The sequence below is a fragment of the Podarcis cretensis genome (assembly GCF_951804945.1).
Source record: "Podarcis cretensis genome assembly, chromosome: 1".
Lineage (NCBI taxonomy): Eukaryota > Metazoa > Chordata > Lepidosauria > Squamata > Lacertidae > Podarcis > Podarcis cretensis.
Window position 1 is genome coordinate 139547300 of NC_137170.1, and position 20146 is coordinate 139567445.

Sequence of the window (20146 nt, forward strand, 5' to 3'; positions counted from 1 at the left end):
GCTTTGGGGATTCAAATTTATCCTGCAAGGTGGCCTTAGCTCATGTTATTATTATTTTTTAAATGTATGTTAGATTATTTGATTAGCTATAAATTATGTTTTGATGAATTGCCTTTTGAGCTGTGTGTTGAAAGCTGGTACATTTATTCTTGTAAATAAAATAAATAAAAGCCAATGCTATTTTTCTAGAAAAAGAGGTGCTGGAACTCACCATGGAGGCCTCGCTTGCTTTCTTGCAATGGCACCTGAGAGGTGCCGGAACTGAGTTCCTGTGAGTTCTGGCTGAACAAAAGCCCAGAATAAAACCATTGATTTGTAGATAAATAGAAGCAGTGTTAATGCAACCATTGTGATTTATCTGACTCATTGTGAGCTACTTTGAGCAAATACAAGCTGTAAATATTGGCTTGTCTCATTGTGAGGACAAGCAAGCTGAAGATTGCTAAGTACTCGGTGTGCTAGAAATGTGGAATTAATTATCAATTATAAAAGCTTATATAACATTATAGTACAATGTTACACCTTTCCATTGGCAAAACACAAGATTTAGTCCTCAGTGAGCTTTTACAATTTCTTACTGCACACTTTAGAAAATTCATTTTAGAGTTGTTGGGGGGTTTTTTTTGGTTTTTTGGTTCATGTAATGAATCATTGAAGAGTGAATCATATTTAAATTGGATAGAGAGTTCAGGAGGTTTCATTTAATGATTACCTTGAAGAGTGCAGCTTGGCTGTTGACTGCTCATTTTTGAATCACCAGCCACCTTGGGAATTCAGGACGCAGCAGTGTTTAACCTGTATAAGCCACTTCTGCATATTTTATTACTGTGGCCCAATGGCACTCTCCCCCCCCCCATAACACAATAGCTAATTAGCTGAATAAAGTGCACTGCTCTGGATTCAGTTTTCAGGTAGGGTGTTGCTTCATTTTGGAGAACTTTTTGATCAGCATCATTGCAGGCCTGGGAGCTAGTATGATGTTGTTCCGTAGGGAAGCGATAGACAGGGAGAGACAGAGCACTAAGTGCCTTCTTGGCAGTGGTGCCCTCCCTGTGGAACACCCTCCCATCAGGTGTCAGGGAGATAAAGAATTACACAACTTTTAGAAAACATCTGAAGGCTGTTCAGGGAAGTTTTTAACGTCTGACATTTTATTATTTTTTATATTTTGCTGGAAGCCGCCCAGAGTGGCTGGGGAAACCCAACCAGGTGGGCAGGGTATAAACAATAAAATTATTATTATTATTATTATTATTATTATTATTATTAGACTCAGGGCTCCAAAAGACTTTACTGCTCCATATGTTAAGTGCAATCTTTACCTGAGTCTCAGGTCTTCTGACCTCTGTCACGTGTGTGCACACACATACTGAAGTTTACTATAAAACGGTTATTGACTATTTTATAACTAGGGACTGCCGGCCATGGGCATAGTGAGAATTTATGTTGGGAAGATGCAAGCTTTATGTTGGTGGGAGGCAGAACCTCAGTTAGTTAAGTATTTTAATTTATTTACTTGATTGGGGGGGTCTGCCCCCCTTCCCCCCCTTGGCTACACCCATGCTGACAGCCCCTTTGCCCAGCCCCTTTTTCCTGCATCTGGCCAAATCCTCCTCCTCCTTTTATACCTAACCAAACCCCCTTTCTCTGCACCTCCCCCATTCCTCCCCTATCCCCCACAGCTTAACCCAAGCCCCTTTTAAAGGAGGAATGAGGCGCTTCAGAGAGCACTTTTCCAAAGCTCCTTCCCCCTCTGTTAGACCTCCCTGCAGCGTCCCTTAAAGGAGAAGGAAGGACATTTTCAGGGTTTTAAAATCTCTTGTTCCAGGCCAGTTTCCTGTCTGAGCAAATTGCTGCTCAGTAATTCCCACAGGTATCTTGCCTCACTGTCTTTGCTGAAATCAGTCCTTAGCTTGGCCCTAACTACTACAGCTACTATTAATTTAGTCATACCCTACTTTTTCATTGACAAGGACTGGAGGCAGGTACAGATAAAGTAAGAACAGCTATAAATAATAATTAAAAAGTAATTTAGCATTTATAATTAAACTCTCTCTCTCTCACACACACACACACACATACACACACATATATATATATGTAGAGGGACCCCTGACCATTAGGTCCAGTCGCATTTGGGTTGGGGTGCTCATCTCGCTTTACTGGCCTGAGGGAGCCGGCGTACAGCTTCCGGGTCATGTGGCCAGCATGTGGTGAACCAGAGCAGCGCACGGAAACGCCGTTTACCTTCCCGCTACTTGCACTTGACGTGCTTTTGAACTGCAAGGTGGGCAGGAGCTGAGACCGAGCAACAGGAGCTCACTCCGTCATGGGGATTCGAATCGCCGACCTTCTGATCAGCAAGCCCTAGGCTCTGTGGTTTAACCCACAGCGCCACCCTATATTTATATATTTTTATTTATATATATATATATATAGAGAGAGAGAGAGAGAGAGAGAGAGAGAGAGAGAGAGAGAGAGATCAAGTGCTGCATCTCTCCAACGGTTTGGCATCACCCCACCCTCTTCCGTTATTTCCCAAGACAGACGGATGCCAACAAAAAGATATAGATATAAAAGATCTATTCAAAACATTCAGGCAATGACAGTGAAAACTACATCAAGCTCTTGTCTCAGAACCTGACAGCAAGAACAGACTCCTGCTGAGGCCTGACACCTTTTCTGGGATCATAATGTGGGTGAAAAGCCTTCACTAGAAAGCCTGATTACACAGAGCAGGGGGAAATGTGCGGTAAAGATGGGTGACTTGCTCTAGACTTGAGTGGTTGGTTTGAAAAATAAATCAAGTTGCATAAAAATAAATAGAAACCAGCAGAAATGGCTCTGCTTGTTTCCTGAGGGAATCTGATTTAGACCTCAAATTATAACCCAAGACAGAGAAGAATTAAGGGGCTTTGTGATGCTCGCCTCGTATTTAAGACTGGCATTAGGAGTCCCCATTAGGAGTATTTAAGACTGGCATTAGGAGTTGTGGTGGGATAATGAGCAGCTTGTGCGTTAAAGCTGGATCCCTCAGAGCTCACTCTGTGTAGTGAAACCCTGCCCTTGAGAAGAGCCCTTGAGCATGGCTCCCTCAGTCGCTGGTAGAATCTGACAGTGGGCGTTTGCGGAAACGTTTCCAACATAAGAGCTGTTTCACAGACATGCGCCTCCTGGATTCCCTGCGTGACAGCTTCCGGCGGGGGGTGGGAGTCCTTATGGGCTGTTCTGATACCTCCTCGCTGTTCTCACTGGAAGTATCCCAGAGCCTCCCCTCCGACTCCCTTTCCTTTGGAGCTCCCGCACTCCCCCTACTGGTTCCCTCTTCTCCTGAAGAAGAGGCTCTCCTATTCTGCTGAAGCCTTCTCACCACCTGTCCTTCCGATGGCAGTTCCCTGACATCCACCTCCCCCCCAGGGCCCCCTTCACCCCCTCCCGCCTCTTCTCTTACTGGCGGCGAGGACGGAAATCCCTGGAAGGAACTCCCCTCATCCTCCGAGGATTCAAACACTTCTAACCACGGCCTACCGCCTCTTTCCCCCTCTTCCTCTCCTTCGTCGGAATCTGTTTCCACCTCCACTTCCGACTCTGGGAACCCTTCAAATTCCCCTTCCTCATCTGTAGTCCCGAAGTGCTCCCTCCTAAACCTTGCCACTGGTTGTGGTTTACTTGGGAAACGCCGATGAAACGTTTCTATTAAAATCTCGTCCTTGACTTCCTCTGCCGGTACCCATGCGTTTTCTGACTCTTCCTCCCCCTCCCATTCTACCAAGTATTCCACCTGATTCCCCTTCCACCTGGAATCAATGATCCCTGCCACATCCATGTTGCGTTCTCTCTCTTCTATGACGGGTGTCCGGGTGACCTCCCTCTCACGTTCCCCCCACTCACACCCCTCTCTGTAGGGCGACAGTAATGACCTGTGAAATACTGGGTGCAATTTCATGTGACTGGGCAATCGGAGTTTGAATGCTACTGGGTTGACCTGCTGTATGACCTCAAAGGGTCCCAATCGTTTGGGTCTCAATTTCTTACACCCTCCCTTGAACGGCAGTCCTTGGGTGGATAGCCACACCCGGTTACCCACCCTTATGGTTTCGCCTTCCCTCCTATTTCTGTCAGCTTGCTTCTTATATTCTTCTTTGGCTTTCTCTAAGTTGAGTTGGAGCTGACGGTGGATCGCTTCCATCTCTTCAACAAAATTTTCCGCTGCAGGTACACTCCACCTTCCCCCGCCCTCTCCTGGAAACGCCCGAGGATGACACCCATAATTGGCTAGAAAGGGACTCATCCCTGTGGACGCGTTCTCCGCGTTGTTGTAGGCAAATTCTGCCAGAGGTAACCAGTCCACCCAATCAGTTTCTCTGTCCTTTACATAACACCTCAGATATTGTTGCAAAACCCCGTTTGCCCTTTCTGCTTGCCCATTTGTTTCTGGGTGCCTGGCGGTGGAAAAACTTACCTCCACATGCAACATGCTCATTAGTTTCCTCCAGAACCTAGAAGTAAATTGTTTTCCTCTGTCGCTCAAAACCCTCAAGGGGGCGCCATGCAACCTAAAAATGTGCTCCACAAACAACCTTGCGGTTTCTTCCGCTGTCACTGCATGTGAACAAGCTATAAAGTGGCACATCTTAGTTAGTAGATCTACCACCACCATGACCGCGGTTTTCCCTTTGGATCTCGGTAGATCGGTCATGAAGTCTATGGATACCATCTCCCATGGCCTTTCTGGGGTGGGTAAGGGTTCCAATAACCCCGCTGGCGCCAACCTCTCTCCCTTTGCTCTTTGGCACCTGTCGCATCCCCTGACATACTCCCGCACGTCCTCCCGCACCTTGGGCCACCAAAACTCCCTGGTAACCAACCACATGGTTTTGTGCTGCCCGAAGTGCCCGGCCGTGGGGCTGTCATGCAACTGCTTAAGCACTCGCCCTCTTAGTTCCCCACCTGGTATGTAGAGCGCCCCTTTGTAATATAGTTTTCCGTTCTTTTCCTCAAACCCCCCTGCGTTTTCACCTGTCTCCCTGAGTTCCCTAAGTTTCTCTTGGGCATATTCATCGTTTTCAATACCCTCTACCAGTTCTCTTTGCCCCACCAATGCCGCCCCACAAACCCAGTGGTCCTCTGAGATGATATGTCTTTCTTCCGCCCCTCCTTCCCCCTCCAAGTACTCAGGTTTTCTGGAGAGAGCGTCCGCCCTGACATTCTCAGCCCCTGGCACGTAGCAAATCTCAAAATTGAACTTGGAGAACTCTTGCGCCCATCTTACTTGTCTCTGGTTCAACACTCGGGCTGTTCTCCAGTATTCTAGATTTTTGTGGTCTGTCCGTACTTGAACCTTGTGTTGCGCTCCAATCAACAGGTGTCTCCATCTCTTGAACGCTTCGTGGACAGCGAGTAATTCTCTGTCGTACACTGTATAATTCCTCTCAGACTTGTTCAATTTCCTCGAGAAGAAGGCACACGGCTTCCATTCCGACGTATTCGCTCCTGGCTGCAGAAGCACGGCCCCCACCGCTCTGTCAGACGCGTCGGTTTCCACCCTCATCGGCTGCTGCAGATCCACGTGTAAAAGTTGTTCTTCCGAAGCAAACGCCCTCTTTAAACTTTCGAAAGCTCGCTGCGCTTCTTCCGTCCAGACAAATTTCTTCTTACTGCTGAGACAATCCGTGATGGGGGCTGTTAAATGGGCGAAGTTCTTGATGAACTTCCGATAGAAGTTTCCGAACCCCAAAAACCTCTGCACATCTTTCTTAGTTTTCGGTGACCTCCATTCCAGCACTGCTTGCACCTTGCTAGGATCCATGGCCAGCCCCTTGTCCGACAACCGGTACCCAAGGAATTCCACCTCCCTGGCGTGAAACTGACACTTCTCCAGTTTCACCCACAGCTGGTTTTCTTGCAGTTTGCTCAGTACTTCTCTTACATCTCGCACATGCTGCTCTTCATCCTCTGAGTACACCAGCACATCGTCCAAGAACGCAGCGCAGTTCTTGTACAGCAATGGTCCTAGTACGTGATTAATAAATGATTGAAATACTGCGGAACCCGCCTGGAGGCCGAAAGGCATAACGCAGTACTCAAATGCCCCCAAGGGGGTGAACATAGTGGTTTTCCACTCATCTCCCTTTCTCATACGTATCAGGTTATACGCCCCCCTCAGGTCCAGCTTGGTAAAAATCTTCCCTTTTCTCACCCGGGTCAGAATGTCATCGATTCTGGGCATAGGGAAGGTCACGGGTTCGGACACTGCGTTTAGGGCCCTGAAATCCACAATTAATCTCGGTTTGTCCGAGTTTTTTTTGTCTACAAAGAACACTGGGCTACCCCCCACCGCTCGTGACTCCCTGATGAACCCACGCTTGAGGTTTTTGTCAATAAACTCCCTTAGCTCCTGCATCTCTCTGTCAGACATTGCATACACCTTGCCCACTGGCAATTGCGCTCCTGGAAGTAAGTTGATTTGGCAGTCAAAGGCTCTGTGCGGGGGTAGTTTATCTGCTTCCCTTTCGCTGAAGACGTCGGCAAAATCTGCATATTGTCGTGGTACCCTACCTTGTTCCATTGCTTCTATCTTTGCTAACGTGGCCTGAGTGCCTGCTTGGCCCCCTTTTTCTGTGCAGTGTCCCATACAATGTGCTGACCCAAAGGAAACCACTCTCTGATGCCATCCCACAAGCGGATCATGCAGCGCTAGCCAGCTCATCCCCAAAATGATGGGCGCTCCTCCCAACGTGGCTATATTAAACGCTATCCGTTCCGTGTGTCTTGCCACCCTCATTGTCATGGGGACCGTCTGCTGGTCTACTTCTCCCCCCAACAGCGCCCTCCCATCAATCGTGGTCACCTGCAGGGGATTTTTTAAAGGAATGGTTTGTATCTGATGGGCGGCTGCAAACTCCTTACTCATAAAGTTGCAGGAGCTGCCTGAGTCTAATAGCGCCTTCACTTTTAGTGGGTGTCCGTTTGCCAGCTCCAGCAATACCTCTATTACAAGAGCTGGTCTTGGGGGTTCTGGCGTGGGCACATTTACTGTTCCTTGGCCTGGCTGCTGTGCCCCGTCGGTGGCAGCCAGGCGTTGGCTTTTACTTGCTCCTTAGCTCCTTCTCCCTCCTCCCCAACAGCTCCCGCCATTCCTTCCCATTCCTTTCTTTGCGGACAAACTCTGGCAAAATGACCTGGCTGTTGGCAGAGAAAACATTTCTTGGCGCCTTTCCCCTCCTTCTTCCGCCCTTCACTGGGGTTTGAAATTGCGCGCGCCCGCGCTGTTCCGATTTCCATCGGCTCTGCTGGCAGAGAAGGCTGCTCTGGCATCTCTGGAATGCGGAAATCCCTCCAACGCTCCCCTTTCCCTTCCCGCTTCTCCAAGGCTCTGGCCTCCTGGCGTGACCCTATGGCCAGCGCTGATTTAGTCAGAAGGTCCATAGACTCCGCCCTGGGCCCCCGGGAAAGTTCGTCTTTCACTGCCGAAGATAGTCCTTCTTCGAACAGCATTTGTATCGGTTCCGCTGACAAATCCCATCCTAATTTATGGATCAACATGGTGAACTCAGTCCAGTACTCACGGACAGATCGGTTCCCTTGTTTACACGCCATTAACTGCCTGCGCGCCACTCCCTGCTCAATCTCGCTGGAAAACATCAGATCCATGGCGCGAAAAAACTTCCTTGTGTCCCTTAGGGCTTCATTATTGGCTGCCATTAGTGGCCTCACCCAATCCCGGGCTGTGCCTTCGAGATGCCCAATCACAAAACCAACCCTCGAATCCTCATCAGGAAAATCATCAAACTGCAGATTGAGGGCATATTGCATCTCTGTCCTGAAGGCTTGATAATTCCTGGGATCACCCCCAAACTTCTGCACCAGTCCTGGCACTTTCCTCGAGAGCTGGGCGGCTTTCCCCTTTTCTGCATCATGAGCCCTCCTCTCCTCCAGCCTCGCCGTTTGCAGAGCTAACTGTACCTCCAACATCCTGTACCTTTCTTCCAGGCTAGGACCGGCTGCAGCTGCTCCCCCATCTCCGCCTCCGGCTGGGTTGCTCATGATGCCTCTCTTTGCACAAGCTGCTTTCAGGGACTGTCAGATTGCTGTGGTGGGATAATGAGCAGCTTGTGCGTTAAAGCTGGATCCCTCAGAGCTCACTCTGTGTAGTGAAACCCTGCCCTTGAGAAGAGCCCTTGAGCATGGCTCCCTCAGTCGCTGGTAGAATCTGACAGTGGGCGTTTGCGGAAACGTTTCCAACATAAGAGCTGTTTCACAGACATGCGCCTCCTGGATTCCCTGCGTGACAGCTTCCGGCGGGGGGTGGGAGTCCTTATGGGCTGTTCTGATACCTCCTCGCTGTTCTCACTGGAAGTATCCCAGAGCCTCCCCTCCGACTCCCTTTCCTTTGGAGCTCCCGCACTCCCCCTACTGGTTCCCTCTTCTCCTGAAGAAGAGGCTCTCCTATTCTGCTGAAGCCTTCTCACCACCTGTCCTTCCGATGGCAGTTCCCTGACAGGAGTATCCCTTCCTGACCCAATGAACCTTGCCAGCATCTCTCATCTTGTGAACAGACTGCTCTCCTCAGTCAGGCATGTAGAGAGCTGGAAATATCCAAGTAGGTTTCCTTCAATAAAGAAGGAAGTAACTAAGGCAAAACTTTGCAAACTGTGTGTCACGACACATTGGTGTCAGCAGCAGTGTGTAGGTGTGTCACACAAATGCTCCCCGTGCTCCTCCCGGAGCTGGAAAGGGGTTTGTTTCACCTCTGATTTGCTAGTAAAAATGAATTGCTGTGTCGTGAAATGATGCATGTCTAAAAAGTGTGTTGCTAACATGAAAAGTTTGGAAAGCTCTAAGCTAAGATAGACAGATATAAAATTCACAGCATGTTATGGTTTAAGATAAAAAAAACCTCAGAAGCTTTTCTTTTGGGAATTATAGGTATAGAACTACCCAAAGGGGTAGGTATTTGTTGTTGTTGTTGTTTAGTCGTTTAGTCGTGTCCGACTCTTCGTGACCCCATGGACCAGAGAACGCCAGGCACTCCTGTCCTCCACTGCCCCCCGCAGCTTGGTCAGACTCATGCTGGTAACCTCGAAAACACTATCCAACCATCTCGTCCTCTGTCGCCCCCTTCTCCTTGTGCCCTCCATCTTTCCCAACATCAGGGTCTTCTCCAGGGAGTCTTCTCTTCTCATGAGGTGGCCAAAGTACTGGAGCCTCAGCTTCACAATCTGTCCTTCCAGTGAGCACTCAGGGCTGATTTCCTTCAGAATGGAGAGGTTTGATCTTCTTGCAGTCCATGGGACTCTCAAGAGTCTCCTCCAGCACCATAATTCAAAAGCATCAATTCTTCGGCGATCAGCCTTCTTTATGGTCCAGCTCTCACTTCCATACATCACTACTGGGAAAACCATAGCTTTAACTATACGGACCTTTGTTGGCAAGGTGATGTCTCTACTTCTCAAGATGCTGTCTAGGCCTGTCATTGCCCTTCTCCCAAGAAGCAGGCGTCTTTTAATTTCGTGGCTGCTGTCACCATCTGCAGTGATCATGGAGCCCAAGAAAGTAAAATCTCTCACTGCCTCCATTTCTTCCCCTTCTATTTGCCAGGAGGTGATGGGACCAGTAGCCATGATCTTCGTTTTTTTGATGTTGAGCTTCAGACCATATTTTGCACTCTCCTCTTTCACCCTCAATAAAAGGTTCTTTAATTCCTCCTCACTTTCTGCCATCAAGGTTGTGTCATCTGCATATCTGAGGTTGTTGATATTTCTTCCGGCAATCTTAATTCCGGCTAGGGATTCATCCAGTCCAGCCTTTCGCATGATGAATTCTGCATATAAGTTAAATAAGCAGGGAGACAAAATGCAGCCTTGTCGTACTCCTTTCCCAATTTTGAACCAGTCAGTTGTTCCATATCCAGTTCTAACTGTAGCTTCTTGTCCCACATAGAGATTTCTCAGGAGACAGATGAGGTGATCAGGCACTCCCATTTCTTTAAGAACTTGCCATAGTTTGCCATGGTCGACACAGTCAAAGGCTTTTGCATAGTCAATGAAGCAGAAGTAAATGTCTTTCTGGAACTCTCTAGCTTTCTCCATAATCCAGCGCATGTTTGCAATTTGGTCTCTGGTTCCTCTGCCTCTTCTAAATCCAGCTTGCACTTCTGGGAGTTCTCGGTCCACATACTGCTTGAGCCTTCCTTGTAGAATTACAGCTGTAGGAATGTTACTTGCCCAAAAATGGAAAGAAGAAGAAGTCCCGACGAGAGATGAATGGACACAAAAACTTATGGATTATGCAGAAATAGCGAAACTTACTGGAAGAATGAGAAATCAAGATAGCAAATATATTATAAAAAATGGAAATGGTTTATTGAATATCTACAAACAAATTGTAAACAGATAAAGACATTGGCAGGATTACTGTAATAACCTGCAGTTTCAGAAGAATATATAATCAAAATAGATGAATAAAAGAATTAGCTAAGGTAATTTAGAATATGCAAGAAATGATAAAATAAATTTAAGGAACCGCAGAAAGAGAAGGAAGGAAGTCAAGGTTTGAAATGTTAAAACAATTGTTAAACTATTGAAATGTATATAAATGAAAACTAGAAATAAAATTATAAAAAACAAACAAAAGAAAAGATAGGTGGCACCATAATTTGAGCACTTCAGAGAGATGAGCTTGGGTTTGTGTGTCTTCCTACATTTTTAAATATAGAACTAACCTTACATGAACACTCCAGGATCGCAGTAATAGCAGTCGTTTCCCTATTGCCTTTAAACAGACCCTTTCCCCCCTCCCATAATGATTTGAAACTGGTCACCCGAAACTGGCATCATGCCTTGGCTATCATGAGCAGGGCAAACAGCATCCATCAACAGAGATGGGTAGATATATGATAAGCTTGCCTGTGATAAGCTTATCATATAAGGATGGGCTTCTTTTTGAACCTGGAATCAGCCTTCCTCATCTCTATATTGTGATAAGAAGAAGTCAGGATTTTCTCAAACTTACTAAGCTTAGAAGAAAAAATCCCAGGGCAATCAAGGTCCTCACATATTTTCCCCTAAGGATCTGCACTTTTCTTTAATCAAATGATATTCGGGTAGAGACAAGTAAATTCTGAAGTGTGTGTTTAGTTGTGAAAATACTAACATGCTAGGCAAAAGCATCATTCTGTTACAGCAAGGTACTATGCATATGAAATAAAACTCACATCTGAAATTTAATGTGGTGTAAGGATCCTTTAAAAAAAACATACCTCAGCTTTTTGTACTGCAATAGCTTGTGCTCTATTAAACAGTGTGATAAGTAATTTGGTTAGGGCAGCTGGCAGCTGGTGAGCACTGGACCTACCTGATGGGACTGCTTGGTGGCCGAGGAGTCACAAAGGTGTGGCCAAGTTATAGTTTTCTCCTAATCTTCCTCCATGCAAAAAGCGCCACAGACACTTAAGCATTGAGAGTACCGTACAAATGCTTAGCACCTAACTAAACTGAAAAGAAAATAAAAAAATTCCTTCCAGTAGCACCTTAAAGACCAACTAAGTTAGTTCTTGGTATGAGCTTTCGTGTGCATGCACACTTCTTCAGATACACTGAAACAGAAGTCATCAGACCCTTCTATATAGTGAGAGGTGGGGAGGGGTATTACTCAGAAGGGTGGTGGGATTGGGTGATTGGCAGATAGCTGTGCACAGCTCATACCAAGAACTAACTTAGTTGGTCTTTAAGGTGCTACTGGAAGGAATTTTTTTATTTTGTTTTGACTATGGCAGACCAACACGGCTACCTATCTGTAACTTAAACTGAAAAGAAGTATGTTTTGGTCATGTTAACATGTCACAGAATAACGGACAAAGGTGTAATTTATTTGTGTTGGGGACCCCTACCTTAATTTCCCTTTTCTCTTACAGTTTCTCAGTTGTCCAGGCTGAGCTTGTGTTCTGTGCTGATAGCGTTTATGATTTCTCTGCCCTTTCCAGTGACGAAGATGGTATGTGCTGAGCAATGTGATGGCAGGTGTTACGGGCGCTCCGTCAGCGAATGCTGCCACCGTGAATGCGCAGGAGGCTGTTCTGGACCAAAAGACACCGATTGTTTTGTAGGTCTCACCCTTCGCTCCTTTCTGTCTTCCTGTCAGCAGCTTTGCTCATTCTTGGGCTTTCTTGCCAAGGAAATGTGTGTGTGTCTTTAATTATACTGCATGTACAGTGGAAGATATTCACTCACCGTTTTAGCATTCATATTTTCCCATTACATTTCCGTTACTTATCAGCTTATTTCACCCATTGAAACATTTATGAGATTTGCAAATAGAGATTTGAAACCATTTATATGCTAATTGGTATGATTTTTATCTTAAGTGAAAATACATTTTACTTTCCTAAAAATTAACATTTATAGGATGTGGGCAATTTATATCAGAAGTTTGACTTTAAACAAAAGACAGACCAAAAATCCACCATCCATCATATTTGCTAAAAACAGAATATAAGAGCTGTTGCCTAAAAGTGAAGGAAGTGAAGGAAGCCTAATTTATTTCTGTGGACAATGTTTCCTCCTAAGTGAGCTTCTGATGGCAGCCTCAGTCAGGTATATACAGCTTAAACAACCAGGTGGCCATGACTAAGTTTTGCTAATAAATGTGATGCCTAAACCTGTTTGGAACTTATCACAAACAATGTATGTACATGTCAAGTTAGGATTAGGAGCCTCCCAGGTGGGAAATGCAATGGAGCATTTCAGAGCTAAAATTAATGTGAAGAATCGGACTCAAATATTGTATTTCCATTTTAATCTAGAAGAGCTGGATTTTGAATTTCTCTGCATGAACTGGGAAATTGTTTCAGCTCTAACTTGATGTCACCAAAATGGTACTCAAAGCAGAACAAGAACATGGCAGGGAATTAACACCCTTAATTAAAGGTTGTCGTTTGCAGGTGTTCCTTTGCTCCTGTCCTCCGTACACCTTTATATCAAAAGAACGGGTGAGCTAACAATACCCATTCTTCCAAAGAAAACTGGCTTTGAAATCAGGAATTACAAAAGTTGGGGAAACAGTATGTAGTCCGTTAGTTTAGCTACCAAGGGGTATTTTTTCTCCCCCTCATGTCCCTAAAAGTTTTTTTTATTTGCCTGATTTCTTTTATGCTGGAGGCCAAATTAGGCATGATCATAGGAACCCCACTAGTGTGTGAAAGGGGTGTGTGTGTGCTTGTTCTTGTGTATAAGATCAAAGTGGGTGTATAAGCGAGGGAAGCAAACCTGCCCTTCCTCTGCATTTCCCCTCTGCAGTCAGTTTGCAGTCAGTTACCCGAATGGAAGTGAGCTGAGCTGGGACTCAGGAACAAGCGCCTGGGGTGATGAATCCCAGGAAAGGGAAGGAGGAAGGTCCAGCTCCCCATATCTGCATGTCCTTTGTTGTTAAGATCAGGGGTCCGAGCTAGATGAGATGGTGAGAGATTCATGTTATGATTTCCTATGGGTTTGTCAAGGAGCAGGTGCTCTTTTTGGATTCAAAACACAACAAGCACACAAATGGGATGGAGGCTAAAGATTTTATTAGCCAGCCCAAAGAAAGCCACAAAGCATTGCCGATATCCCTCTAGCTGCTGGGCACTCTGTCAGCAGCAGACATGGCTATTGAAGATGGAGATGCAGCTGGCAACTTTGCAGATCAGGCTGTGTGGAGATTCCCAAGCTTTGAAGCTCTGCAGTTCTGAGGATCTGACCAGCAGCAGTCTTCTGAAACTTATATACTGTTGGGGGTTATACAAGCTATGCATGATGTTTGGGTGACACATCAGTTTCCTACCAAAGTAAAAGGCTAGTTGGTATTTTGCAGGCAGCAAAATATATAACTCCTAAGAATAGCCTTTACGCCCTACTCTAAATGCCAGCTGAAGCTTTGTCTTAAAGATACAAATTCCCACAACTGTGCCATCTCAGCATACAACCAACTAGTGAGAAACTAATACTGTACAAAAGTAGCAGAATTAAAGGCCTGCTTAAAGGCCTAGCAGCCCTAGCCCACAGGAATGCATAGTCATGCAAGAAGCATTGTTGCAGACCACCTAAAATCCTTGCCATAACAAAGCTTTTCTGTAATATTCCAATACAGGGTTGTTGTTGTTGTTAAGTTACAAATGTATGGATGTTCCACAGAAACGCACATGGAAAATAGTACCTTAGATGTGCATCTGAAAAACATTTCAGGGGGAAAGGTTAGACAGTGCCACCTTATGTATGCTCCTCACCATCACCTAAGCTCCTGGAGTATACTTACCTCTACCTCTACTGAGCCCTGGAAGAGACAATACAGTCATACCTTAGTTCTCAAACTCCGTTTGACTCCCAAAACTGTTTGGAAACCAAGGCACAGCTTCTGATTGGCTGCAGGAGCCTCCTGCACTGAAGTGGAAGCCACATAGGGACTTCCGGGTTGGCGCCTCCGGCAATGGCGGAATTCCTCTGATCGGGAGGAATTCGCTCCGTGGAAATTAGGGTCTGGCCGCCACGGCGAAGGCGGAGACCCACTAAAATCACAGGGGGAGAAGCCTGTGAACGTGGGATTCGGCTGGCACCTTTTGCGCCTCCCCAACTCGCGGGGAGACCCGGTTTCGGGGATCCGGAGCGACGTGGGGTGAGCGGCGCGGTGCTTCGAATTGATTGCTTTTTTCACAGAGTGAAGCCGCATTGCTGTTGCCGGAGAGCACTGACTTTTTCCTGTGGACAATTTGATTCTAAACAACTACCCATGAGTAGAATGGAAAATTGGATTCTTAAACGTCTTAATTTGGCACTGAAACGGGGAGGCTCTAAATAGGAAGTCCGCCTTCCCCTTTTGTAAATAGATTGAAGCAGAGAGCTTGTAAGCTAAAGTCTTGGAAAGTCCTCTGTAAAGGATTAAACTTCCATCGGCTAAAATCATTAACCCCCCTTGGAAGCAGGAGAAGAGGGGGGAAATTTTGGATCGTGTAAGCCTGCAGGAGAGAGGGAAGAAAGTCAAATTACCACCGCTCTGAACCTGGAAACGGGCTGCTAGCAAGACCGACGTTTTGGGAAAGTTCATTGTTGTTGACAGCTAGTTAAATAAGAGAAATACATTGTTTCCATTGTCTCGTTCTGCGTTTAAAAAGGAGTAAAAGTAACTGAAAATTGAAACAAATTTTATTGCTTGAACTGTGCCTAAAAGGATTGATACAAATAGAAATTGTTTCCCTCTAGAGGGAGCCTTTGAGGCTGTTATAGGAGTTGATCTGGGGGGATTTCCAGCTGCAGAATAAAAAAATGTGAGAACCAGGGATTGACCTTGGATTGTTTAAGAATGTCGACAGAAGAAGCCTTAGTGACTGCATTTTGTAAGATAGGTGATTCATTGGAACAGCTCCTCAAGAAGATGGACGTGATGACTATTAAAATTGACAATTTGGGTCAAAAAGTGACTAATTTTGGACAAAAAGTGAATATTTATACAGAAACTATTCAGGAATTGACACAGGAATCTATTTTGATATGGCAAACTGTGGAGAATGCGAGGGAGAAAGTTGTTGTTGCTGAACCTAAAGTAATACAAGTGGAGAGGGAGAGAGCCCCAGTTTTACAGAGGCAATTTGATGATTATAAGTTGTTGCCTTCTATGAGTGAATTCAGAGAAAGTCAGATTTTGAGGATTGGAGCCCTGCTTGGACTGGAGAAGGAAAGTTGGATAGATCCCCTCATGCAGGGATTTACTGACCTTTGGGACCTGGACCTGGGTCAGGAGGAGATTGGAGTTGTGGGGACCTTCAGATTTGGAGGAATTTTGAAACACGTCCTGAAATATCTTTTGGATTTTAGTTTTAACTACGGAGATTTGGCTGACCTGTCGAGATGGAATAAAAACATTTCTAAGTCGGAGCTTCCCCGAGAGCTACTCTTCAGCATCAAAGGAAGGAAATTAAGAACAAGATCAGCAGAAGACAAAGTAAAGTGCATGTATAAATATGAAGAAGACATGCAGAAGGGACTTGGAAAAGAGTTAAGAGCCTCGGACAGAAGATCACCAGGTTGATGGACTATATGGAATTGACGGAAATGACTGGCAGAATCCGAGACCAGGGAGAAGAGACGGTGGAAGAAGATTGGAAAAAGTTTAAAGTTTATTTATAGAAATATTGTAAAATTAATGAGTGTTAGAAAAATGTTGGAATGAAATTATATGGCTTTAGTAGAAATGTTATAAGGAGTTAACCATAAATAAGTATTATAGTATTAATGGAAAATAAGGTTAAAATAAGTCAAGATAATTATAAGACAGAAAATAGAGAAAGATGGAAAGGAATTGCTGAAATAATTAATAGAATTGGAATACAAAAAGGGAGGTGAGAGGAGGTCGAGGAAACAAGGGAATGAAGGATAAGACATTGAAATGGTATGATATATGTTTTTAAACTGTTTTTGTTCTGTTTTGTTTAGTTTAATGTGTTCATGTTGCATTGTGTATATTGTAATGTATTGTTTTTTCTTTCTTTTGCTTTTTCTTTTCTTTCTTTTCTTTTTCTTCTTTCTTTTGTAAGGTTTACAAGTAATAAATATTATTTAAAAAAAAAAATGAAGTGGAAGCCACATAGAATGTTCGGCTTCTGAACGTTCCAAAATTCGGAACACTTACTTCCCTGTTTTCGGCACTCGGGAGCCAAAACGTATGAGTACCAAGGAGTTCAAGAACCAAGGTACGACTGTACAGGCAACTCCCAGTTTACATGGGGGTTACATTCCGGGCTCCCTCATGTGTAACTGAAATCGTGTATGTTGGGAGCACCCTGGAGGGGCAGCAGGGCCTGAACAGCTGATGCACGGGAAGCTTCTTCCCCACACATCAGCTGAGCTGAGACCCACTGCCCCTCTGGCTCACATAAGCAGGGGGGCATCAAGGCTTGCACAGCTGACGTGTGGGGAAGCGGCTGCTGCCGCCTTGCACGTCAGCTGTTAGGCAGGAAGGCCTCTGGCTCACAAGGGGACCTTGCCCTGAAGAGGGCATCCTCTTTGGGCTCTGGAGAGGGTCTTCTCCAGGGCGCTCTGCATTTCCAGGTTCCTGACACTGCTTGTGACACGTGCAAACAGAGCACATGTAAATGGGAAGTTGCTGTATTAGTAAAGCCGAAAAAACTATACCTCCTTCTATGCTACAGGAAGCCAGGCCCACATGCCTTTCTGCTCCAGCTCAAAAGCATGGAATGCTCTAAAATATACTACCAGTACTTGTAAACAATACTTAAAGCCACAAATTTAAAATTTGCTGAACTCTTCAGAATGATTTTAGTAGATCCTTAATGAAAGGTTATCATAGCTTTGGGCTATACATCATTAGCATTCTACATCATTATGATATAGTTACTAAGCAATTCATTATGATGATAAGGTGCCAGGGCAGAAAATGAATAAAGGCACTAGATTGAGGGAAAGAATTAAATGAGTTATGTTATGTATTAATTAAAGCAATTTCAGCATATGCTGCATTAAGAGATGGTCTGACCTATAATGCCTGCTTCCTCGAACCTATAGTATCTTGCTGTGAAAATTGCTAGATAAGGCAATCATCCATTGTTCTCGCAAGTGCTGGCATGTATTCATTTGTGTGAGCATTCTTGGAAGCAAAGCAGTGCCTATCTCTGCAGCATTAATGTTTCAGTAAATGTACTCACAAGGATTTAGAGGTAGTTAGAGAATAATGAGAGTCAAAATTAAAGTGGATCTAAACAGGTCTCTGACTGTACTTTGTGCCTTTAATAACTCGGCAGTAATTCAACACATTGCTCTTGTTAAATTAAAAGGGGTTCCATTATAAAAGCCTTGCGTCTACCTCACCAAAACATTCAATATGGTGTCCACTTAAACAGAACCAGCTCCTTAAGTTGATTCAGGGAAATCTGTGTCACTCTTCCTAACTTTGCTGTAGTCCTAGCTGGCACCCTGTTTCCTGATGAAGGCTTCTAATGCTTTAAACAATGGCATGTCTGACAATAAACAGAAACACTTCCTTACATAGGCATCCACTTGATCTCTCAATCCGACTCTCCTGTTTTAAATTGTTTTGTTGTTCTAATGGGATTGTTTTAGTTCATATTTTAATATTTTATACCTAAACCATGCAGAAATCTACCTTGATGTGGGGTGTGTATGATATATTATATTATATTATATTATATTATATTATATTATATTATATTATAATATTTCAATTGGTGTAGCCCAGAGATGTCCAACTTCCAAGAGACTGTGATCTACTCCCACTATACCCATTGGATTGACCAAAGTTGCTGAGCTTTTTTTGGTGGGGGAGACCAGAGTTGTTGAGCTTTAGGGATCTTTAAGGATTGACAGTTGACAGCAGGGAGAAAGTGCTTCTTGCTTTCAGTTCATGGCAGGCCATGCATTCCTACTGTGAATGGCTTGGCACCCCGATCCCCTGAGTCTGCTTTAGCAGGAGAGCACTGTTGTGTATTGAGTCAAAGGATTTTATATCTGTATTCTTATTGTCTGTATTTGCATTAGGGTAAAGTAACTGCCTTTTGGTTCCAGAGGGTACAGCTACTATTGGTTCATTTAAGCTGCTGTATAAAAGCTCTGATTCAAACTGTTCTTTCCTGTCTTGCAGGCTTGTATGAATTTTAATGACAGTGGGGCTTGTGTCACGCAGTGTCCTCAGACTTCAGTTTACAATCCTGCCACCTTCCAGATGGAAAACAACCGAGACGGCAAATACACCTATGGTGCTTTTTGTGTCAAAAAGTGCCCACGTAAGTTACAGGAGGAGGGTTGCCTTTCTTCCATGAAGGGCAACTGTTTCAAAGTGTCACTGCAGAAGTCTTTTTAAAAAATAATTGCAAAGCATGCCAAATGTACGGTGAAGTTAATGATGAGAAAGCACCCTATTTTCTTCAACAGCGATATATTGGAAGTTATAACTTACTCTAAGAATGGCATTGTTGAATGCTGACATTTTAATAACACCCTATAACTTAGAGCCAAAAATCCATGATAAATGTTTTGGTTTGTGTGGTCAAAATCTCAGCTTCCATCCAGCAGCAGATGTCAAATATGGAGCAGATTCTAACATTTCCTTTCTTTAAACAAAGTCTCATTTTCATTTCCCCTCAAACATAAGTGGAAATTTTTTTATGTTTGACCTTTTCTTGAAATTCAAGTGTGTGGTTTGGTAATGTGAGTCAGAACAGGCTCGTTGCTATCAAGGCACATTAAAATATTGCTCCCAACTCCCAACATTACAATGGCTACCGAGGAGGTTTCAGTCAGTTGAAAATATAAAGTACTCCACCATAAATGCCTTTCAGGTACAGACTGTTAAACTGGATTACTAAAACTATTTATATGGACTGTTCCCAGTGGGAGTAGTGCAGAGTAAGTGGCTAAAATAATGTCTTTCCGATAGATCCTAATGATTATTTCTTCTGACCCCCTGAGGCCAGCCACCCACTGCCAGTGAAGATGGCAAGCATTATCACATTGCCAGAGCATTTAGCATGTTCTGTTGCTGCGTAGGCCCGCGCAAGGGGATGTAAAATGAAAACATGCAAACCACCCTTTATATGTTCTAGGCTCTGTGGTTTAACCCACAGCACTACCCGCGTCCCCAATAACATTTTAGGGGGTCACATATACTTGATATTTGAATATTTGGGGGTTTAAGGGTACAATCTTTTAAACATCAATTAAAGAAATTGAGGGGGGATCTGTGTAAGGGAGTTTCTTAAGGATGGGCTGGTATAATTGTCTATTGACTTAAGTGATGGAATAGATGTGTAGAAATGGACATTGCAAAACAAACAACCCAGTTTTTTCACAGCAGCTGTCAGTGTAGTCACTGAATGATGTGCATATTATGTATGAAATTGTTCTTTCTTGACAATCTTTCCCAATTTCATTGTTGTGTTGCATTTTTTCTGATATAAGTAGCTCTGAGCATGCTACAAGCAGAAAAGTATGGTGCATGTACTGTAATAATATCCAAGAAGTGAAAGCAGTGTTAGAAACTGAGATATGAAAGCTAGGAGCTAAATGGCACCTTAAACCTAGGTTATGGGCGCAACAATGGGATGTCTAGGCTCGGTTTTTTATAACAAGAATACGAAGCTGAAAATGAA

The 20146-nt window shown here is 44.4% G+C and overlaps 1 protein-coding gene across 6 annotated transcripts in view; it reads left to right on the top strand.

Annotated features, from left to right (window-relative positions):
- ERBB4 (erb-b2 receptor tyrosine kinase 4) overlaps positions 1 to 20146 on the top strand; it is an 832220-nt gene that overhangs the window by 591077 nt on the left and 220997 nt on the right. For all 6 annotated transcript variants that reach the window (XM_079976052.1, XM_079976051.1, XM_079976053.1 and 3 more), the window contains 2 exons: positions 11984 to 12102; positions 18640 to 18781. In XM_079976052.1, coding sequence (XP_079832178.1) covers positions 11984 to 12102; positions 18640 to 18781 — 261 coding nt within the window. The remainder of the gene's footprint in view (positions 1 to 11983; positions 12103 to 18639; positions 18782 to 20146) is intronic.